The sequence below is a fragment of the Magallana gigas genome, chromosome 3, assembly GCF_963853765.1.
Source record: "Magallana gigas chromosome 3, xbMagGiga1.1, whole genome shotgun sequence".
Lineage (NCBI taxonomy): Eukaryota > Metazoa > Mollusca > Bivalvia > Ostreida > Ostreidae > Magallana > Magallana gigas.
Window position 1 is genome coordinate 13,088,910 of NC_088855.1, and position 25,742 is coordinate 13,114,651.

The window sequence follows — 25,742 nt, forward strand, 5'->3', positions numbered from 1 at the left end:
CTGATAACATCAATTTTCAGAAAAAATGTTAAAAATCGATAATTTTCCATCCTGTAATAATGATTACTGGTGATTACTATCGATTACATTAAATGTCGGTTGGGGTTTTTTCTCGTGTTTTGTTTGTTTATTTTTTATGTTTGTTAAGAAAGAAACAATGTTCTTTGACAGGGGTACTAATTTAATATCAAGTTATCAATTTTTACAACCTTTTTTCATTTTACTTTATCTAGGTCTAGATCTAGGTTTTATATGAATCTTAGGTCTTATAAGTACTATATATATTTAATGTGTTTGAGATACTAGTACAAAAAAACACATTTTGTTTTGAACGTATTAAAATTAATTTTAACAGAGAGATATAAAAAATGATAAATCCATGGTGTTATTTTTACAGTTTCATTTAAAGTTACTATCTATATTTATAGTTCTTTTATGAGACTACATACTTATTGTATTTATTTTAATTATTTTGTACTATGTAACACCAATTAACATGTAGAATTTGAAAACGTATAATTATGTATTAACATCGTTATATTTAACGTAACTAAAATACATCATATCTTGATGTTGAAACATCCTGTGACATGGTTACATAACTCCTCAGTAGAGTTACACATGTGATTCCATTGCTCACCATAAGTTGGGTATTGACTTTGTGTTGAACAATTGCTTCCACAAAAACCATCAGGACAGCCTAAACCTGATTTTGAATTGTAGCTTAAACAAACACGTCACACATAAACTGTCAACAAAACAAAAATTTTACAAAGTTAAAATGCTATATATAAAAGCATACGCAAGTGCGGAAAATTGACGCAAATTGTCGTTCAAAAATTTACATCTGGCGTGCAATTTATCATTTTGTCAATAATACTTTTATTTTTTATCATACTGCCAAACCTCATTACAGCAAGGTTTTTGTTGGGTATAAAATGAATTAACACCCATGTAATGATGAAATATTTCTTGTATTGAAAATGACCAAATTTATTGAAAAAAAAAACTGAGAAAAAATCAGATTTATCGAGTCAAGTACACAAACCATGGACAATATAGTAGAATAAAAATATGAACCGATTTTCAAATTTTACTTCAGATATAATGTTAAACATTGAGCCATTTTGAACAATTGGATAATTTCAAATTCATATCACATAATGAATATTGCAGTTATCAAGAAGATCTTAAGCAAATATCTATGAACCTACATCAAACTTTGAGTCCTTGGTGGGGGTGGGGGATGGGGGCAAAAAATGTCCAGGTGCTAAGCAATTGAGAATCCAAAATATGTCAAGATGCTTGCATTTTAGAGAAACCATGTATTTTTATATTTAAGTTCACAAGCATATGAATTATTTTTTAAATCTAAATTTGACCCCTTCCAACATTGCGGCCCCAGCCTACCCCGGGGATCATGATACATGTACGTATAAATTTGAATCAACACTATATGAGAATTATTCCACGCGAGTACAGCTTTTCTGGCCAATTTGTTGCAGAGAAGACAATTTTTAAATATTTTTTTCTATACATTTCTATAAAAAAATATCATAATGACCCTAACTTTCCCCTGGGATCATGATTTAAACTTTGAATTTACCCTACCCGAGAATGTTTTGAGAAAAAGATTTTGAAAGGTTGTTTGCTATAGTTTCCTAAGTAAAATTCAACCACCCCCTCATTCTAGCCACATCCTACCCGCAGATATCATGTTTTGTTGTTTTTTTTTACAAATTTAAATTTACATTACCAGAGAATGCACATAAATATTAGCATTTCTGGCCAATTGAGTATTGAGAAGAAGATTTTTGAAATTTTTTTTGTTCACTAACTCATTATTAACTCCCCTTGAAAAATCGCGTGGTTACGTATTTTCACAATTTTGAATTCCCTTTGCCTAAGGGTATTTTGTGCTAAGTTTGGTTGAATTTGGCCCAGTGGTTCTTGAGAAGATGTTGAAAATTTTAAACTTCTACTGACTGACGGACGACAGGCAAAATCAGACAAGCTAACTTTCACTCTCAGATCAGGTGAGCAAATACTTAATAAAATGACAAGAAATAAAACTCCAAGTTTTTTTTTAAAATACGCAAGTGATCTATTTTATGCCCTTTCTTAAATCTATAGAATTTCATCGTGTTTTTTTTCAAATATATACAACAAACTAAGTAACAGACAACAAAATTGCACCTCAAAACTTTTAAAACAAATTACATCAAGATACAAAACAGCTATGATATGCATTTTTAAAGATAAGAGACCTAAAAGTGAACAAGAAAATAGTACATTGCTAAATAAACTACGACAACAAGACGAGTTCATAAGTCCACTTGAATGTCAATTGACTTTCTGGTACAGTCGACAAATAGCAAAGTTATATATATTAAAGAGGGTAGGATATTTAAAATGATGTGCTATGTAACATAAATGTATAAATACAAGATCAATTACGACCAAAATAAAGTAAATGATACAATTTTGACGTCATAATTGACATGGAGAATCGTTTTACCCCGTACTTTATGGTTTTAAAGGAATTATGCAGAAAATAAACAATTTCTTGACGCTCTATATTAAATCATGAAATGAGTAATTCCGATACCTATATTCAATTTGGCCTCAATTTAAAGAGGAGGTTAAGAACTTGTTTGTTGCCGTTTCTGAAGAGACTGTAGGTATTTAAGATATATTTCATTAGCCAAAAATGAACATGTACAAACATAAATATGACAAAAAACCCCTTTAAGGGGTAAATAATAAATTTCATTTCAGTTGTGTCCATGAAAGGTCTACATAAACATGACTGGAGTTGACGAAAGTGGGAAAAATTTAGCATACAGCAGGCTTTCACCGCGGAAAACTGGCTATAAAAGGGGTTAATACCACTTGCCTGTATTTTGCAAGTATATTTTGTTTATTAAATGTATTTAGATTATATCTTCTCAAAAGGTTTTTGAAATAACCGCATAACCACACAACACGACATTACGGCTAAAAATAAATGAAATAATTATACTGAAACTTTTAAATGCATACATTAATTATCAAAATAGAACTTAATAAAAATGATTTCATGATAAATTACCTTGACTGAAAACTTCAAATGCTGTAATTATAAATGTAGTTAATATTATATCCATTTTATCTAATCAAACGAAAAGTGAATGGAAAGTACATTGCGGAACTATGATATATATGCATATTTTCCTATTTATCTGATTGCTATTTGAAACAAGTGACGTCAGGCAAGAGGTTTTGAAGGAAGGAAATAATAAATATATGGTACTGTTTATTTATCTGTTAATATCAATGCATATGATATTTGACAGATTTTACATATCTATGATACCCTTATATATTATTTTAAATATAAGACATATAGAAGATAAATTTGTCAAGTCGGTGAATAAAGCATGTTTTGTCGATTGTTCAATAATTTCATTGATTGCATTATTTTGTCTATATAACTAAGAGAAACTTTAACAAACAATGTGTAGGATAACTATGCTAGTACCAGGGTATCGTATTCATGTTTGAACCCGTTTACGGCGCATTACTGAAAACTATGCATATACCACATTGCCAAGAATATGTTATTATGTAATCGCTCTATTCATATGCATATATCCCCTTACAGATAATTGCCTTGAGCATTAACAAATTATAGGAAGATAAAAACCGGTCTTCCGTTTCCATCGGAAGATCTTATTGTTTTGGCTTTGGTTTTTTCCTCATTATAATTATTTTTTCCCTTTTTTTACTTACTTTTGTGCACGCAAGTTTTCGGAAATGGCTCGTCCGATTTTCATGAAACTCTCAGATCTGATAGATGTTGATCTGAACCTGATTGGAAATTTTTTATATTGATGACGTCATTTCTGTTTCTGAGATATTGACGATTTAGTGATTTTTAAAGGGTCTGATTGTACATTTAACTCCTCTTAAACGGTAAAAGATATTGAGTTCACATTTTCAGGGATGATAGACGATATATTGTAAATATGGGACCCAGAGGGGTCTAAAGTCTTTTATTTTGTAGATCTTTGCTGAGGGGTATTTTGTAATAGGTTATAGAAGCGGAAATGTTTATCTAATAGTTATGTACCCATACAATATAACGACTTTCTCGTGTGTGGCGTATTTCGCGGTTTTAAGGGGCCAGAAGTTCAAAACTTTAATCATATATATCTAGTAAAGGAAACATATTTTGATAAGCATTTAAGAAAAAAAAGATGCTCAAAATGATGTACTAAACAATTTTTAACCCTAAAATTTCATTAAAGGGTCCCGATAAGGAGATAAGGTGGCGGCCCCTAAAATCTTCTTTCTTGGATATCTTAAAAACGATTACAAATTTGTAAACACTTGTTGTAAAAAATGTGTGTAGTTCAAAGTCACCTTTCATTTAATACCAAGAAAAAGTGGCTGGCCCATAAATTTAGAGACCCAGAGTGGTCTAAAGTATTTTATTTGTAGCTCATTACTGAGGGGTATTTTGTAATAGGTTATAGAAGCAGAAATGTTTATCTAATAGTTATGTACCCATATAATTTAAAGACTTTCTCATGTGTGACGTATTTAGAGGTTTTTAGGGGGCAGAAAATATAAAATTTTAAACATCTTTATCTAGTAAAGGAAAACTATTTTGACAAGCAGTATAGAAGAAAAAATGCTCTAAATGATGTACTCAACAATATTTATCCCTCAAAATTTCATTGAACGGCCCCAATAAGGAGATAAGGGGTTGGCGGCTAAAATCGTCTTTCTTGGATATCTCAAAAACGAAAACAAATTTTTAAACACTTGTTGAACAAAATGTGTGTAGTTTTAGGTCACCTTTCATTTTATACCAAGAAATAGGGAATGGTCCCTAAAATTAAGGACCCAGAGGGATCTAAAGTTTTTTATTTGAAGCTCTTTACTGAGGGGTATTTATTAATAGGTTATAGAAGCAGAAATGTTTATCTTATAGTTATGTACCCATACAATATAATGACTTTCTCATATGTAACATTTTAGGGTTTTTAGGGGCTTTTACGCCCCTTCTAGTTTTTAGGGGTTCAAAACTTTGATCATCTATATGTAGTAAAAAATAATTTGATAAGCAGTATAGAATAAAAGATGCTCAAATGATGTACTCAACAATATTCAACCCACAAAAATTTATTAAACGGCCCCGATAAGGAGATACGTGTAAGAGTCGGCCCCTAAAATCTTTTTTTTCGCATATCTCAAAAACGATTACGAATTCGTAAACACTTATTGAACAAAATTTGTGTAGTTTTAATTGGTCGTCAGCTTTTTTCTCTCCGCCTTCTTTTCTCTCATAAATAAATATATGTACATGTACATGCTAAATATTATGTTCATGCTGGTGTTTGTGTATATTATAATCACATATTGGAAAATCCTTAAATTTAGAGCTGTCAATTTATAAGTTGGTGTGCATGTTATATTTTTTATTTGCTTTTCTTCTTTTGTTTCTTTTGTTTGTGTTTATATGCATATTATTTCACTCAATGTGTTCTGTCCTTTCTCACCCCCACTAAAAACATAAAAAACAAACTTTCACACCATTGTGAACTATTATATATCTATTCTTGCATGTATATTGTTTGTAAAAAAATGTTGAGATTCCAAAAGAAATGTATTATGTAAGAAAGCTGTGAAAGTCATGAATAAAAAACATAAATAAAAAAAAAAAAAAAAAAAAAAAAAAAAAAAAAGTTTTAATTGGCCTTTAATTTAATATGAAGATTAAGGAACTAGCCCCTAAAATGAGGGGTCAAGAGTAGTTTTTTTCAATCAAAGCTGTTACACCTAAAACATAATACTCTCTGATATTTAGAATAAAGACACTCCTTTCCTATAATTTTAAGGGGGATGTCTACGCCAAATAAGTGTCGGAGATTTTTGTTGCATGCATTTGTAACTAATAATAGGCACAGTATTTGTTGCATGCATTGGTAACTAATAATAGGCACAGTATTTAACAATACTCTATTTTTAAGAGAATTTTCAAAATATCAGTCTGCTTCCAGATAACCCCTTATATGTCAAATTTTTAAACATTTCTGTTTTAAAACTCTAATGAAAGTGAAATGTTATAAAGTTTGAAAATGAAAAACAAAATAATCATGAATGAAGTTTGTATGATTTTTTTTTTTTTGGAATCCACATAAATATGAAACTAAAATATTTAAAAATTCTTTTAAGGCAAACTGCTGGATGAAATCCCACAATAATCTGAAAATAGAAACAATATTCGTTGGTTAATTAGATGGAAAAAAGAAATTGAATGAAATTGAAAAATTAAAAGAAATACTGAATTAATTAAAAAAAACTTGGTTTAAAAGATCCTATTTAAGAGTTGTCTTTCTTGATTTTACTTGGTCTCAAATATCTTGGGACCAATTTTCTAATTTAAAAAATTCACGAAGAAAAATTTAAAAAAGGTAAAAGTATATGCTAAAATGTAGGAATAAGGTTAGTAGTGCTTATTATAATGTTTGAATCTGAAAAATTATATTTTTGATGAATGCATTATATTTATATTTAAATCATTAAAACAAAATGTTAGTAGTTACATTAATTTTTATATACAATACAAATTATAAACAACCATATGCATATTTTATACATACATTAGATGTCCATAGTGATACACATGTACGTGTGGTGATTAAAAACATGCTCTTTTTCAAGATTCTATCGTTCCCTCATTTGGCTTGCAAATCCGGCTTCCACTGCTATTGCTAGCCTACCTAGCTATATCTATTTTAATTAAAATACATGAGTTAAGTTTCAAACTTTCAATGCAAGTCTTATACTTCAAATGCTTTTAAATTTGGGAAGTTGGAATCAATTAATACAAGAGATTGTACTACGGAACTTAAGTTTTATATTAATCATGCATATAGGTTTCATGTGAAAATTATCTGCTCAACTTTATCGATAATCCCTCACATATTTATGATCTTCTTTTGCAGATGACATGACAAATATGTATTGTCATTAGCAGGGAAACAGTATTTTATTTCGATTTCACGTTTTTTCTACATAACAGCTGATAATCAATGTTAGTTGAAAGCTTTAATCACGAAGGGAATTGACATATTTTTTAAACGTTTTGGTGATTTCATTCTTATCTCATCTCCCTCGTTAGAAGAGTTCAATTGAACAGTGTATAGCTATTTTGTACCACGACATAATGCTATCAATCCGGAACAAAATGGCGTTTCAAACGGATGGCAGACATATTGTGACGATGTAGCCGTCCACCTTAAGTTATGTTTAGCTGGGTTTTTTATCTAGCAAAATCAAGATTACAAGTGTATCTCGGCTTCTAAAATCGGACGGAAGACCTCCTCGTTGCTAGCAACGAGATCGTGTCTAGTATTATTTACAATTTGCTATATGTTATAGAGTGTTTTTACCTTAGGAATATGGATATTTTTTTTGAAAATCGAATTAGATAGGTAGTTTTACAACAGAAAGTGACCTTTTCTACATGCTTTTAAAGCGGCATAGTCACAATTTTTGTCAAAAAATATTTTTTAACTTAGATAATTACAACACTTCAGTTAGGCATTTGAGTATTTGAGTATCATTTGTTCAGTAATAAGATAGTTACAGGGCTTCTATTTCTCTGCTATGTAAACAAAGTATTTGTTTACATTTTGAATTTTGAAGTGAAAATTCCAATTTTAAACCTAAAAGGAATATGTTAAACGTTAGGAACTGTATATAATATTTCATTGGAAGTATATATTGCGATGCAAACTCCCACTAACTTAGTTCTGCCAAAGCTTTTCAACAACCTCACTCTCATTTTTGCTTTCTCGGGCTGGTTTATCGAAAATGAAAGTGATTTATACAATTGTTTCTCCTCATATAAAATTCAGTTATAGCTTCCGGCACTCATATCACAGGTATTGAAATACCAAAGGTGTAATCAGTTACTCTGGTTGAGGCATTTAACAGGTTATCGGCAAAATGCCTTAATACTACATATATGAGTATCCCTTAAAAATCAATTAAAACAAACATTGAGTAAATAAATATTTGAAAATCTTAAAAAAATATATGATTTTACGTCAGAAATTTTGAGCAGGCCAACATTTGGAGCCAGGCCAAATTTGAGGCCAAAAGCGAGCCCAGGCAAATTTTATTCATGGCCAGACCAGGTTAGGCTTTACATTATACCATGTGTTCTCTATAATCTACATTCTCTGAAAAACGAAAGAAATATTAAATGATGATGCTACAGGAAGATAGCAAATATAAATGACCTCCATATGTAAGTCTTCATACTTCCGGTTGTTACGTATACTTCCCGTGTTTCATTGTACAGGGTGCATGGAATTTAGATATTAAAATGTTTATGTTATTTTCTAAACAAAACCAATAAAGTTTTAGAACAAGATTAGTCTTGTCGATCCTACCTAAAACATATATATACTAGTATGTCGATCGAAACATTTTTGTGCCTTTTACTTTTACCGATTTTAATGGGTGTAAAAAGCTGCCGAAAGCCTTTTATTGTTGGAGGCAAAACATTCTATTTTACATTGTATATGTTTATTGTCACTTGTGACCAGGGATAGACAATTAAAAGTTTTATGATACTTGGTGACCTGCAAATATGGCTGCCAATAAATTTAAAAGTAGTAAAAGGAGATGAAAATCATTTTACTACACAAATTATATTTTTAGCAACAACCATTCTTTCCTCATAAATTTCTTTTTCACAATTGCAAAAGCCAAAATAAACAAATCGATATTTTTTGTTCTCTTGAATATACATGCATGATAATTTTCATAATCTGTTTTATATATTTATTTCAATGTCATAATTACAAAAATTAAATACACATATAAAATGAAATCGATATAAATTACGCAGTAAACAAAATACTCATATCACAATGTTTAAAATAATGTAAAGTTTGAATTATATTCCTGAACAAACATGCCATTGAGAAATGTACAGGTCGGTTGTAGTTGTCATTATCTAAATTCAAGTCGAATACTTTACTTTATTTTAGCCGAGTCTCTGGAATATTTTGATAAAAAGTACACTTAAAATATGCAGTGTTTTTTAAACTTGTTTAACATGTACGTTATTTTTCAAAGCTTTAAAACAAAAATTACAAAAAAGTATATTAGCGCTTCAGTAATCATGTTATTAAAGATTCTACAAAACATTATTATTATTATTCACAAACAATTATTATCATTACAAATATACATTTGAATAAAAAACAAGAGGCCCATGGGGCCACCTCGTTCACCTGAGCAACAATGGCTTTATATGGGTGTTTAAAGGATATTGTGCCATATGGCCCCTTGGTAGAAAAAAAAAGAATACCATAAAATAAATTGTATCCAAATTTTACACTTATTTTCCTATACTTAATCTTTGACATTGTACCCTTATGAAACACCATTTTACCAAAAATAAGATCCTATGCAAGAAATAAAGCTAAATTTTTGGTAGGGGTACAATCTTAACTTTCAATTCCCTTTACATGTATTTTAGTTCTGCCCCCTCACTTTTTAAAACAATCAAATTATATATGAGAACATGCATATAGGTACATATTCATCTTCAACTACATTGTACTAGCTAGTTATTGTATTTTATTAGAAAAAATTCCTATATATGAAAGAGGAAAATTGTACCCAAAGGTGCTCAAATTAATCCTCCGCATTATAAACGATTGTTGTTTACCAGGCGTGAAATCGTGCTACGTTTTATAACCTTACTCACTTGGTCGATAAATACGCTCGAATGAAAAATGTTGGCACGTGATATGTTAAAGAGCTATTACATATATACCGGTAATCAATGCATAGGCGTTGGAACTGGGTGGAGGGCCCCACTTTGTTTTTGCAAAGTTAGATATAGCCGTACTCAAAATCTTTTTTTTTGCTTGTCAAGATTTCTGATAAGGTCTAGCCCCCCCCCCCCCTCCCAATGAGCCTCAGACTGCAATGTTTTGACAGGCATATCGCTCTATTTTACTAAGGCCCACCCTTTATTCAAAATCAACGTTAACAAATCAATATGATTTTCCGCTGTAATTTTTTCTTAAGAATAGCAATAATACATGTATCCCTGTAACAGTAATGTTTTTAACTGTTTTGAAGAGGTCGTTTTTATTTAATTGTGTCTGAAAAAACAACAAAGCTGGTGTAGATTCATCGTATAAGGAGGGGGCCCAAAAAAGTTGTTGCTGCATATCATTCTTTTCTGTACAAGTATTTAACGTTTGGTGAGACATTTCTAGTGATAAATCTAAATTTCAGCATCTATATATAACAAACAATCTCCGTTTAGACTGAAAATGCAGAGCATCTTAACAAAACACGTTGCATTATAATCAACCATAATGTAGAGATCGTACCGAATTACCAAAAGAATGTATAGTATTTATATAAGGAATCATTCTGAGGTGATAATTTTGGTTGGAGCGTTATCAAATCCAATAAAGCCCGGAGGGCTTTATGATAGATTTGATCACACCCCTACCGAAATTATCACCTCATAATATTCAAGAATGATTCCTTATTATTTATATTTATATAATGTTTTGCCATCGTACGATTAAACATTTAGATATAAATAAGCAAACCCCGCTGGCGCCTCAATTTGGCGTCATTTGTATTATGGGTTATATAGTTCAAAATCGATACGTAGTGTTATCACAGGCAAAGACACTGGGTAATGTAAATATAATATAATATGTTCTTAGTGCATCAGATTTTGCTCATTTTGCGCAGGTAAACAATTAACTGTCTGGTTTACTGAAGTCTATATTTGATTCGATACGTAAAAATTCCAAAATACAGGCGATATTTCCCCTCAAGTTAAAAAGTATGAACGAAATTCAAAACAACGTAAAACCACGGTTACGAGTGGAAATGTCATTTAACCTCAATTCACTTCACAAAATCGGCACAAATATGTTAAGCATGTTTCAAGTATCCCTTCGCACGTAAACAGTTGCACAACAAGCAAATACATCTTTGTAAGTTTGACCTATTTGTCATGTGTCAACATTCAAACATGGCTGCTTTATACAAAGAACTTTCGTTTTCGATATGGAATACCGAACCCGAAGTTATAAACTGATTGACCGCGATTATCTCTATTTTTAATTTCGTAAATTATTCTAATTTGAAACAGAATTCGCCGATAATTTTTGCAATTTATATTTTCCTTTCCATAAGAATTATCTATACAAAATTACGTTGAATTTGACTCAGTAGTTCTTGAGAAGAAGATTTTTAAAAATGCACCCACCTTTTTCTACAGTTTCGAGGTTTTCTCCGTTTTAAATAAAGATCGGTCTTTTACTTCTGCAATTTATAATCACCTTTCTATAGGGATGCTTTGTGCCAAATTTGGTTGAAATTGGCCCAGTGGTTTAAAAAAAGAAGTTCAATGTGAAAAGTGTACAGACAGACAGACAGACGGACAGACGAACAGACAGACGGACGGCAGACAAAATGTGATCAGAATAGCTCACTTGAGCTTTCAGCTCAGATGAGCTAATAAAAAACGAAATTTGAATATGTGTCATACATATTAATTTTTCTTAATTAAGTTTATTTGTGTTTATTTTCTTAGTATTCAATATCTAAAAAATGTAAAGATACCTAGTTTTGAACACAAATAACCAAACGTTTCATGCGTTGCCTTTGTTGCATGCATTGGATAACCTTAGATCATAGCTGCTTTGAAGTGCCTTAATAGCAATCAACAGTAAACATAAACGGAACGCTATTGCACTTTCTTATGACCCTGTCACTAAATACCTAATTTTATGATTTTGACCTATGTACCTGTCTTGATTAACTATTTACTGATAATTCAGAAAATTTTGCTTTCCATTCCTATCAAACTAGAACCAGTGCAGCTATATGTCTATAATTTTACAGCTTCGAAATCATCTTTTATACTTGTAACGAATCAAAAGTCACTTTGTATAGCATTAGATATTCATCAAAATGGCACATAAATTACGATTTTCTAGGTTGTCCGGGTAGTGGTGGTGGTGGTGCTCTCCATTTTTTTCCCAACCTTTAAAAATATAGAGACAGCTAAATGTAAAAATGTAAACATGTCTAGAATATTGCATATATTTAATTAGATTGAACACTACAATTAAAAGAGACAATCTTGCATTTAAGTCAATGAATGCATAAGTCATAAATAAATTGGAATAAATTTGAACAATATTTTTTGTTTAAGATTTAGAATTTAAATATCTTTAATCGAGAGCAAGAGAGTGCCAAATACTGCGATGTCAATATATTATAAATGATTTGATATTCGATTTAAGCATACATGTATAACTAAGGTTTCTTTTATAATACCCAGGCGATTTCGTTTGTAAATACAAATTATACAAATTATATAGTCAAAGATTCCTGTGAATACACATACCTTAATATTCCCTTGCCCTGAATCTCATAGTTATGCGAATTGTGTGACAATTATGAAACTTGGAAAACTAATTAAAACTTTGAATTATTTCCTTTTTTCTGTTAAACATAAATAGTTGTGAGTGCAGATCAATGAAAAGTCAAAAATCGGAATAGGAGGGGCAAATACAGAAATATTGCAATAACCCAATGAAATCAACCAATACTCTCAGCTAAATTTGTAACTAGTAAATTATCAAAATATGTATTCAACGGTTATTCAATGAGTTCTTCTGAAATGGAAAAAATAATAAATCCGGTTAGCTACTAAGATGGAGAATGCATAAAATCAAATGGAAATAATTCATTAAATATCTTAATTATCTTATAAAGACACTTTATGATGACTTCAATTTTATGCATTTTTTTTTCAACTTATGTAGCAATTTTCTTTCATCACCTACATATGGAGTTTTTGTCTCTAAGTTAATTAGATACTCTAGGGCACGCTCTATGTATGAACAGTTTTAAAGGCGAGGCAAGCTTCTGACAAACAAGTTGATAAAACAGGACTGTCAACAGTCTCGATTTCAGTCATCTTTTTGTAAGTTCTATGATCGATACATATGATCTATGATCGACTTTGTCAGCAAAAACAATATTCAACTAGGTCGCATACTGACTGACGTTTTTAATATTTATTATTAGACCAAAGTTAATCACCTAATTGCCTACGGTTTATTCCGTTTTTCATATTTTGACAAATAGCACACAAATAGAAATTTAAATTTTAATTTAGACGTTTTATCTTAAATAACTTACGGAGCATTTTGGGGTACATGTATGTCAATTTTTGTAACGTGAGGGTAAGGGGGACGTCTTGGTGCTTCTCTCTTCTTTCTAGATTCTAAAAATAAAGAGAAATTCTACAGTTGTGCGTCATATCATAGTGCAATTCAAGTTGCATTTAAAGTTATACGTACATGTATTTCACAACACCTATTTGTAAATCATTAAATTCTTATGCAACTAAAACCAGATTTGATATTATCAATCTAGAGTTTGAATAAGTCGACATTTGTGCTCTGCTAATTAATGTTGATCAAAATGTTATAAAACGTTATAACTATGAAACTGCTTATTCCTCTAATAACGTAAATGTACAAGTTATCAATTTCTATATTTTGTGACAATTTCTGAAATGGTAAAGAAGACTGAAAAACAATTTTATATTCACTATCTTTCATTGAGTCTGTACATATAGCTATTTCTTCTTATCGAAATGTTTGTTTTATTTACCTGAAAGCGTGATATCCTCATCGAATGGATTGCATCCAGAATTTTGATTGTGAATTAAAACTTTTATACAGAAGATATTGACAGTTGTTTAGATACATGTATCATGCCAACGCTAATCTTTTTAAACTAGTATCTCTTTCGTCGTTAAATAGCTAAACATTCAACAACTCATATAATCCTTTGACCGTTTGAGTTAGTTTTGCATGATTTGTAATCATTCTATACCAAGCATCTATCGTGATACATAATTTTAAGTAAATTAGCAAGAGAGACACGTTGAACGAAAGCAGTCAAGCTTATCCCTTCCCCGTTCAATACTAAACAACAATTCCCTAAGTTTTCTTTCAAATAAAAATACGATACGCATTCCTCTCTGTTACATTAATATTGTATAAATATTCATTAGCATTTAAATTTATTTAGACTCTTTGAAACTTATGTAACGTATATTATCGAAATATGGTTGGTGTAAAATCGAAATTCTTTGAAACAAGTTAACATATTTACCTATATATTTCGCACTAATAAATCGTACAAAAAGGAATTTGACTACATTTACATCAACTCTTATGAAAAAAAAATCGTTTAGTTTGTGCATTATCTTTATTTATTTTACACCTCATTTTCTTTAACTTTTGATGGAAATTAAAATTCCTTGTGGAGGCAAAACATGGATCCCATCTTATCGTTTACTCGTTAAAATAAAAGAGTGCATGGCTACTTTACTTGTCGCTTTTCAATATAGATCAAGCATATTGTAATACAAATTAGAGCAATATCTTTTCATAATTCTAATCTTAAATATCAATTTTGATTTTGCATGTTAAATCAGAATCGTTTGTTTGCGTTTTTTTTATCGTTATCGTTCGTGTATCGTGAAAATGTAGTAAGTTAGTGGTCGTCCGTGTATCCTGCGTAAACATTCGTGTATCATGCATGATCGTTTGTGTATCAGAATCGTGTGTGTCGTTTGTCACCAATAACGTTACTACCACTGTGTCAACATAATACACAATTTCATTATCTGCCTATTGTCTAATTGCCAAAATATTCTGTTAATCAAAATAAAATTGTGTTAACCTGAAGGTGGGGTGTCTTCCTCGAATGGATTGTTTCCAGAAATTGGTTTTAAATTAGTTGAATCATTAGGAGCAGGGTCTTTTTCGGACGTTGCTGAAAAACATTTATATACATAATTTTTTATATTTATTGCACCTAAAAAACAACGAAATCAAAATAATGTGAAAAATAAACAAATATTTTGAATATAATTTTGGTATTCTAATTAATGAAAAAAAAATTCACATCAACTCAGGTAAAAACTATAAATTTATTCGATTTCAAACAATAAAAATTAATCAACTATCCCTCAAATTCATATCATATTTTTTTAACCTGAAGGCGTGGAGTCTTCATCAAATGGATTGATTGCAGATATCGGTTTTGAAGCACAACTATCAGGAGCAGGATTGTCATTTGACAAATCTGAAACACAAATATAATAATTTATATATATTTTATTGCAATTGGAAAATGAAATATCTTTATCATATCATTTTTGTGTTTTCTAATTTGTGAAAAAGAATAATTAACCCGTAAATAAGTTAAAATACATAATTTCAATATCCGATAGTGATCTTTTAATCCTTAAACTATCAAATCAAAACTAAATGTTAACCTGAAACCGTGGTGTCTTCATCAAATGGATTGTTTTCAGACATTGGTTTAGAAGAACTATCATTACCAGGAGCAGGATTGTCGGTTGATAATGTTGAAACAGGAGCATCACCTAATGCAGGAACGTCTTTTGGTGTTGATTTTGCAGCAGCTTGGTATTGTGCAATGGGTTTGGGAACATCTGTCCCATTTTGAGATAGTTGATCAGAAGAACTAGCACTATTATCCAGTGCTTTTGAACCAGAAGTATTTTTCATACTTGTTGGTATTGCTTTTGTGTCATCTATAACAACTTTTTTCGTATCCTCCTTAGTACTTTCAAACGGAGACACACTGATCGACGATGTGTGCGATGCTGAAAATAGATCAGCAGCAGCTTTGTCATTCGATACTTGTTGTGAATCAGGAGCCTCAAGTGATGTGGATTCGGATGCAATGTTCTCATTCGATACTGGTTTTAAACTACGGCCATTATTTGATTTGGGTGGATCTAAACAAATGATATAAAAAAGTTAAACTTAACACATCATTTAATTTTTAAGTTATCTAAACAGGTCTTAGCGTGATATTTTCAATCACTCGAATTAAAAATAAAAAATGACGCAAACGCAGAAGTCAACACAAAACTCTACAATTTAAAACTATCAATAAAAGCTAAGGAAAATACGATATGCCTTTCGGAATCGTAATAATTTTTTTTTAAATTTTCTTTTTCTCTCCATTGCCAATAAGATATTTGTTTTAAAAACACCAAGCCTGTATAAACGTGTATGACTAACAACCGAGATTTCTTTCCGGACCCATTTTAATGGATAAAACAAATTAAAAGTCCTTTGTAATGATTGAGTTTTGGATTAATGGATCCGTATTTTTATAAATTTTCTATCGTTTGATCAATCAATCGATCCCTACAAAAATTGTGAACCTTACAATGCTTACAATGACAAAATGGTAAGGAAAAAGATAACAATAAAACTTTATCCTTGTAATACATTTTGCCAAATTGTGTTCCTTAGAAAGGGTCTTTGAATTTTTTCGTTTCAGATATCATGTCATCAAGGTTTGTTTCATACAAACGTAAGTTTTCATAAATCTATTTAGTGCACGTGACAAAGTAATGACTCCAAATAAAAATTATGATTATACAGTGATGTATGTCACAATGTTTAAATTATGCGAAATATTATTAGAATGTTTAGCAACACTTAAATGTCGTTTGGTTGTGATATTCGAAGTGCAAAAAACCCCCAAAATAGTCAATAAAACTGATTCCTAGAAAACGTTAAAAACAGTAGAAAATTTACGCACTACCCCTTCTATTTAAACCAATTACTATAAATATTAAATATTAGCACTTATTTTCTACCATAGAAAATAGGTACCTTTATTTCACCAGAAAATATTTGAATTACTGTATGCAAAACAAAAAATGAAGTCGGTTTGAAGCCCCCCTTTCAACCTTTTGAGATCGGGTTCGTCCTTTCAAATCATCACTCTGAGATTCAACATCTAGAAAAAGGTGGGCAGTGTATTTTCCAAAAAATTAAGCTCGTTTTCTGCATCTGTCAAAATCCCACCTTCCCTTCCCTGACAGTCATATTCTTCCTTTTTCTACTGTTGTGTTCTTTATGTATTTCAGGTCATTAATGGGAACGAAGATGTTCAATTTTGTGAATTTTAAAAAGTTCATTATTCGTCGTGGCATATACCCGTGTATCGTTTGTGCGCACCAAATCAACTGATGCCTATGTATTGTTGTGCTGACTTGTTGAAAAACATTGTGACAATTAATTTGTGCATGTGAAGTTGAGTTGCTGAACTGTTGAACCTGTGAATTGTGTAAAATTGTACTTGTTTTATTATATCATTTTTATTAAACAATAATTCAACATAAATTGTATAAAATAAGTTTAAGTACTTTAATATATGACCATCCGCGGTAAACCCGGGGTGGTCAATTTCAAACTATAATATTGATGACATGTTGATTGTTGATGAATATTTGTTGTGACTTTTGTTTGAGTGGGTTTTCCCAGAGTTGTCAATGTCATCCCACATTTCATTTATGTCATGGCCAATACTCGCCAAATAAATCTTTAAAAATAATATTTTTGGTAACTTTTCTCTGTGTTAATAAAACAATATAATTAATAGTTGTAGAAAGTATCCATTGACTATTTTGGGACAATTAAATAAGATCACTCAAATGCTTAGCAAAATCGTACAAATTAAACGTGATGTAAAAGTGAAAATTAAGTTAACCGAAAACAAAATATATGCAAATGATATTTTTCAAAATTACTTTATTTTTTAATTTGATTTAAAATACGTAAAATGGCAGTATTGGTATAATCGTCCAAGTGTTTTAAAAAAGCATAATCTTATATAACAACTTACTTTCTTTGAATTTCTTTTCATTTGCGTCTTGACCAGGAATTGAAATCTCCGTAGGCTCATTCTCGGGCTTTGAAGGTTTCGAGGTATTCTTCGCATCTGACTTTATTTGTTGCAAAGAAACGTCAGCTGGCTTTGGTTTTGATAGGCTGTGGTCATCTGACTTTGCTTTCATAATACCTTCAGTATCTGAGTTGGAAGTTGAATTAAGAAAAGTATTCGACTTTTGTGTGGAAGCAGTCTCATTATCTGGCTTTGGTTTTGAAGAAGCGTCATCCACTGGCTCTTGTTTTGAAGCAGTAATAATATCTGAAGTTTGTCCTGAAGTACGAACATTGTCGGAAATGCTTGTAATAATATCTTTATCTGAGTTCAGTTTTTCCAGATCATCATTAACTCTTGGTGTTGAAGATAGAACTTCAGAAGACGGGGAATGAGTAACATTATTAGATATGGTTGCTGAAGCAAGAGCAATACCTATTACCGGCATTGCATTGGACGAAGAGTTTGACACGACAGCGAAATCTGAAAAAATATTTGTCTTTTAATTAATTGCACCTTGCTTGAATTTTCAAAATATATCTGTAGTTAACTGTCACTGTAATAAGATGTCTTATTGAAATCAGAAATAAAACAAACTTTATCGTCAAGTTCCGAACAAACGTCAAATTCAGACACTGCCACAAAACTATGGTTTCTTAAATATTGTTTTAACGATAACATACATTTTATATAAACTTTGAAACAGATTCATGAGCAGGTTGCCACATAATAATGACAACTTTGAGGCAAGCGGACACATGGCATGTACTTTGAATTTATGTAAACATACCTTCAAAAATGACAATATTGATACATGTATAAGACAACATTTCCACATGAAATAAGGAATTTAATCATATATTCCTTTTTTCAACTTAAAAAAAAATATATTTGTCTGTTATTACCAAATGCGTACTTCTACATGTAATATTGTTTCATAAATTTGAAAGCCTTGTTTATTTGAATATATATTAATGATAAGTTTATTTTTTGATAAAAAGAATGAAAAATTATTATGCATAGAAATTTAACAATTGTGTTATCTATTTCATTTACACATCATATTCCAAATAAAGAAAAAAAACTTAATTGTAAGGAAAATCATGTACAAATATCTTATCACAATTTTATATGCTTTATCAACATGATACACAATTTCATTGTTTGCCTTTTGTCTAAAATCTCCAGAATATCATGTAAATCAAAATGAACTTTTGTTTACCTGAAGGTGGGATATTTTCCTCGAATGGATTGTTTCTAGAAGTTGATTCCAAACTAGTGGAATCTTTACGAGCAGGGTCTTTATCCGACGTTGCTGAAACACGTTTATCTAAAAAAATATATATATATATATATATTGCACTTAAGGTCAGACGACACGTTCCTCAATTTTATATAACTTTTTCAAGGAATTTGTTGATGGTTATACACTGGTTACCTTCTTGATCTGGAGCAGTTTCTTTTGAAAGCAAAGGTTCTTTAACTAAAAACAAAATCAAGTAATGAAGTTAATTAAAGATTCCGTAGGCCTTTATTATCCATAAATTCTCAACAATGAATTATCAAACACAGTATCAATTCATTCACCATAAAAACGTACGTATCATTCCATAAAATAAGGTCCCCATGAACAATTAAGCAATTGACAATCAACGAAAACTAATCCATAAAATTGAGTACACTACGTATTTTTGGCAAACCTTCATTTTCTTCATCTACATGTACATCTTCATTTGTATTTTTTTCCATTTCTGCTTTATCATTAGGACCAGTTTCCACATCACAAGTCAGCACTATAAAGTAGTATTCATATACACATACTGGTAACAAATACTTGCAATGATATCGAATTAAACGAATTAATTGATAGGTGTGATCGTATTTAACTCACATGCATCCTCAAAATTCTCGGTCGCATAATTTTTTTTAAGTTAATTAAGCTTTACTGTTAAAGCATTTGAAAAAAAAACTTTCATGCATAAAGCTTTGATATAGTAGTATAGTTAGATTCTTTGGCCTAATTTCCGTGGATTTCGTGGGCCATTATTATCCACAAATTCTCGCCGTCAACGAATTATTAAACACAGTATCAATAATAAAAATGTACATATCATTCCATAAAAAAGGTCCCAATGAACGATTAAGCAATTGACAATCAACAAAACTAATCCATAAAATTGAGTACAATATGTATTTTTTTACAAACATTGCTCTTCATGTCGTGCATTTTCATTTTCTGTTCCATCATCGGGACCAGTTTCCACATCACAAGTCAGCACTGTAAAGTAGTATTCATATACACATACTGGTAACAAATACTTGCAATTTCATGACCATTGGATTGATGAGTAACAGTACTGCTTCGTTTCGGAAGAATCTGATACAACTCAATTAACTTTATACAAGAAGTAGTATTTAATGTTTGAATATAATGAATACCTTTACGAAATCTTTCGAGAATGGGAGAGTCCCTCTTATAAAACAAAATGAAGAACACAATTACACCAGCCAGAGCCAAAGCAAGTATCACAAGGAAAGCCGTTTTGATGTAATCATCGGTGTCATTTCTGAAAAAAAGCATGTTATTCTTTATACATAATGAACAAAATTAAGAAATTAAGTAAACTCTAATCCTATACAAAATATGCATGCTATTATACCTTGTTCTATTTTGAAGAAAGTTTTGGCGAGTCTAATCAAATACTGTAAATTCCTTTTATTACGCGAGTACTTAATTCCGCGATCCCGCTGGTCTGTATCAAATCGCGAGAATAAAAAATCGCGAACGTTCAAATTTTCTCCTTTTTTCTTATAGTTTTCAACTCTCAGAAAATAATGGCGAGATTTTAAAATCCGCGAGGGATGCCTCTCGCGATTTTACGCAGATATTTATTCCTCGCGTTTAATTAGGAATTTACAGTATAGCTATTAAAAAAAGATCATATTAAAATATTTTAATAAGATATTTAATAAGGAAAAAAGTTAGGAGTTTATTTGTCTTTAATTAAGAAATATTTCTTTATTTGCACATAATAATGGCGTGAGAATAACGAATGATTGTCTTACAAATGAATACCTAGTACGAGCAAAAAAAACTGTGCGCATCAGAATGTACATTCATAAAATACATTTTTGTAAAAGATTCTAATTTTGTTTGTAGCAACAATCTTTAGATTAAGAATAAAATGCTTAAAATAGAGAAATCAATACCATTTAGGTTCTGAGACATAGGTATTGGCAACAGATAACTCAAGGCAATTGATGTTTTTGTTTGATTCTTAAATACACATGTACATCTACTTTACTTGTAAAAGTGATATCAAAGTAACAATGTGATATTATCTGCCGAAGATTACAGGACTAAAATGTATTTGCCGGCATTATGTAATACTGATTCTGATAGGAATTTATAAATTCCTAAAATCTAACCCAGATATTTTTCAGGTTTTTTTTTAATTCAAACTGTTTAAATTTGAATTTCATGAAATGATATTTATTGAACTTGAGTAAGAGTATTACAATTAAGTTTCACTTATGTTTTTATCAACATTCTTTCAAAAAATGTACATACCTCAAGTCCTTCTTGGTCACTATTGGTGCTGTTTCCGATTGGGATGATGGTGATGGTGATGGTGATGTACAAACCGGACAAGCAGTTTGTGTCGGTTTTTGATATTTTAGTTTGTAACATCTTTGATCTAAAAGAACAAAAATGATTAGTAACTAGTAATTAGTAAAGAGTATTAGATTTTTATTTTTGACGGAGAGACCCTGCCAAGAGGTAATAAAACTAGGAGTAACAAATTTTACACTTGAAAACAATACGTTTTGTTTCTTCCCGCTGTGCTGTTTGTTTGCTTCATTGAAGTTAAGGGTTAAATAAGAAAATTCTGCTTCCAATATGCTTCTATTATTAGATCAATGAACTTCACCCTGGCACTGGAAATTCTTGGAAACCCTTATCATTATATTCTCCCTCACTACGTTCGTCCGAATATAAAACATTAAAGTGCTAAATGAATAAAAATAACAGATATTACATAGATACGCTGCTCGCTAGCGTTATTTTATTTACACAAAAACACATATTAAACAACCACCTGTCAACCCAAAATCAACATTTTCCATATCATCTGCCATTTTAACTTAAATCGCAACTAGCGAGCGACCTTAGAGTGCCAAGCCACCTCATGGTCCTACTATTTATATTACCTTATCACATGACCCGAAACCCATTCGAGTACGTATGAAAACCCATCACGCACATTATTTTAATAATCATTCACACAGTCTGAGTCGAGATGTGAGAAAATTATAGTTTAAGCACGATCGGATTGCAGTATATTCTCCTAATAAAAGCCAGAGTTCCGCCAACATCATTTATAACCTTTCCCATAGACTTAATTGATTTCTTAACTTTAGTGAATGCTCTTTAGGCCAAAAAAATATTTGTGTTCCGGTTTCCCGACCTACCATATTTTAATGCGCCGACCTTATGACACTTTTTATTCCAAATGCAAATTACCAACCGCAATTGGTTTAAACAATAGAGTCTAAAAAACGCTTGTAACAATTCAATAGAAAACACCACAATCATATCAAAGCGTTTTAAAGATTTTTTTGTGCAGTTTGACAGCACGAATGAAAGTAATCCTGGGGTTCTTTAGCTATATTGTTATAGATGAGATTGAACAAAGAGCAAATGAATGTAAAATATATCCGAACTCTTTTGAAAATGACTGAATATTACTAGTATATATTTACATTCAATTAATATTAATTTTTCTATTCTATTTCTTAAGACAACCGATCTTAATTAATATCTCTCTAGAAACTGACAGGGCTGAAAACTACGCGTCAAGTTCAATAAGTCATTTGATCGATCAAGACTTTCAGCAGCATACAACAAATCCCGGACTGCACGAAATGACGCCAGATTCGCTATTTCTCCTATCTTAGGTTAGGTTGTACATAAATAGTATTTTAGTTTCTTTTACATTCTCTTTATGATAAATTCAATAATGAAGTATATAAATGTATACGTACATGCATAAACATCAAAATGTATTACTTTGATGATCTGCACTGGCTATTTAGGTGGCAACCAATGCAGAATGAACTTACATATGTCTCGTTATTGGATTATGTATTTTTTTCAATGTTCGCTACCTTTATTCCATCGTTAATCACTAAAGAAAGCTTTTCAATGTTGAGGTATATTTACATTTATATGCGTCGGTGGATGGGTATCTAGTTGGACATTTCTCCCTTCCATCAAATTTCAGGCATTCAAATCCATTCTCATAATTTTCCTCAACTCGCTTTTTGTCACTGCTGTATCTAGCACAATATCCTGAAACAAAAATTAAAAGATACATTATATATTGCAACTGTAACCTTGTAATTTACGATGAGAAACAAAAAATATTTAATAGTGGAAAAAATACAAAAATTATACTAATGTAGGTATACCAATATGCCTAAAAAACATCAGGATTTCACGTAGTTAATAAATTGACTTGAAAATTGATATAAATAGACAATTGACCTCTTACATACATACCCCCCCCCCCTCCAAAAGGATGCCATTATTTAAAAGCTAACTGATCAAGTTTTTTCAAGTTCGTTAAGATGAAAGCTTTAAATAACTCTTTGTTATCCAAGTTTCCGGCAACATAAAGACCTGTGCTGTCAATATACAACCGAGCCCAGGCATAAGCCGAGGCTGTTTTATTTCATACAACATTTCGAGACCGAGGAGACTATCATGCAACAGTCACGATAACTTGTGCTTTATTTCTACGCAACTCAAAGCTTTTATATTTCCTCTTATTTTTTTAAAGAGAGATGAACTAGGTCATTTTGAGTGCTGTTCCGTCTAACCCCAAAAGTTTCATAATAAAGATATATGTACACAGGCTACCGGTCAGATAGATATGCAGACGACCTACATATAATATTTTCTTTAAAACTGAATACACCTCTCTTATGAATAAAAGTTTTGGATCAAATTTCTTTCAATGAAAACAGTTATTAATACTATTTTATTTCATATAAGAATAAGCAAATCTGTTAGGGAGGTCCTTGACAAATCCGCATTAAGATCTTTGAAATAAGCATCGTTTTGACTGGAGCTACTTTCATTATCGTTGCTAGAAAAATTGGAATTTCTTATCAGATAATCTGTTGGTGAAGGTATATTGATGAATAATGTCTGCGGCATCTCACTGATTATGTGACGTAAAGCATTCCAACAAGAATAATTTCTGCTTTTTTCAGCTCTTGCATGTACATGTAGTTTGAATTCACCCCTTGGAACATTAATGATGTTTTAAAGAGTACTCTTATTACGTTACGATCTTTAGTTTACATCTACTACCTACCAGCAATCTACATTTCGAGTTTAATTACCTGAAGCCTGTAACTCGAAGTCTAATATATAAATAGTGCCCGTTTGGGAGGGTAACAGTTGAAATTGACACCCCGAGAAAACCATTGTCAACCGACGCGAAGCAAATTAAGAAAGATTTACTGCTTTTATATAGGAATAACGTGAATTCTACAGCGAACTGTACGCGCATAATTTTCGCGCATATGTATGTAACAATTTGTAATGTTACCCGTTGCCAAGTGCGTTGGTAACGCTGAGGGTAATAGAACGGATTATGAACTGCGTCTTCACCAATCAGATTGCAGTATTTAACATGAAAGTATAACAACATTGTTTATCTAACCCTTTAAATACTAATAACTCACTAGATGCACAAAAAAAAGAAAGAAAAAAACCACGCACGCTCTCCAAAATAATTTTTCCCAAATATACAATGATAATGAAACCCGAAACTGTCCCTTGCTACCAAAGGAAGGGTTTGACCGAATTATAACACAGAAAAAATGAAATATCTTACAATGCCTCCTACTTTTTAGATTAAAATGATGTAGAGGCCACGATCTTGTTCAAAAACATTAATAAACTTTTTAACATGTATCACATAACATGTGGTTGATTATCATCCCAATATGAGAGAGAGAGAGAGAGAGAGAGAGAGAGAGAGAGAGAGAGAGAGAGAGAGAGAGAGAGCACCTTGCAAATAGAAAATTGGTGCACAAATCTCCAGTGTCATGGTTTGCCGTTGATTTTCCAAGCAATGATATTGAAAGTTTTCTGGTTCTGTGCATTTTTGTAAACCTGCCAAGCTGTCGCAGTTTTTTCGCCTTGCAGCAATATTCCATTCTGTTTTGTTTTTTGGACAAGATTCAACGTACGAAATGGTTGGTATCGACTCATTGCAACCGTACAACCCTTCGCAAATCTGCGTTTAAAAAAGCTCTAAAAATTATATATTCTTAAAATGTCAAGTCAGTAATTCATGTTCTGTAAATTAATTTGAACAAATAGGCACTTTGTAGAAGTTTATTTTATCTTACTGTACATTACCTGTATGTAAACAGCAAAACTTAATATGAAATAGATGAAGGTATCCATATTTCCTGGATCAATCTTGTAAACAACGAATATTTGGTAAAAAACACACTGTGAACAAAATACATGTAGAAGGCATTATATATTTTATTGTAGAATAACTATCAGCTCGAAAAATAAGCTGAAACCTAATAATTTGTAATAAAAAAAATAAGAATAATAATAATAAAATTCAAACAATGAAAAAAGCTGATTTCAGAGGATCGTTTGAAGTCGCTTAACTTAACTATTTCTATCTTTAAAATGGCATACATTTATAAAACACATTAAAAAATATCATGTTTTGTGATATCTCGAAAGATTCCATAAATAATGGTTTTTTTTTAATTTAATCAACGATATCTTAAATTTAATGAGTGCAAACAATTACATAACAGTCCTAACTTAAAGTGGTAATGAGTTGTTGTAA

The 25,742-nt window shown here is 30.9% G+C and overlaps 1 protein-coding gene across 1 annotated transcript; it reads right to left on the reverse strand.

Annotated features, from left to right (window-relative positions):
• Positions 1 to 12,894: 12,894 nt before the first annotated feature.
• On the reverse strand, positions 12,895 to 25,428 carry LOC105319987 (serine-rich adhesin for platelets). The gene is made up of 16 exons (XM_066077716.1): positions 25,289 to 25,428; positions 24,935 to 25,163; positions 23,075 to 23,203; positions 21,422 to 21,548; positions 20,290 to 20,417; positions 20,057 to 20,128; positions 19,551 to 19,643; positions 19,289 to 19,333; positions 19,073 to 19,180; positions 18,286 to 18,333; positions 17,812 to 18,129; positions 15,416 to 15,904; positions 15,133 to 15,222; positions 14,818 to 14,910; positions 13,261 to 13,345; positions 12,895 to 12,898 (listed from the first exon to the last, which is right to left on the reverse strand). Exons 1-16 carry the CDS (start codon positions 25,334 to 25,336, stop codon positions 12,895 to 12,897), a joined length of 2,106 nt encoding a protein of 701 aa, XP_065933788.1. The 5' UTR covers positions 25,337 to 25,428.
• Positions 25,429 to 25,742: the final 314 nt, after the last annotated feature.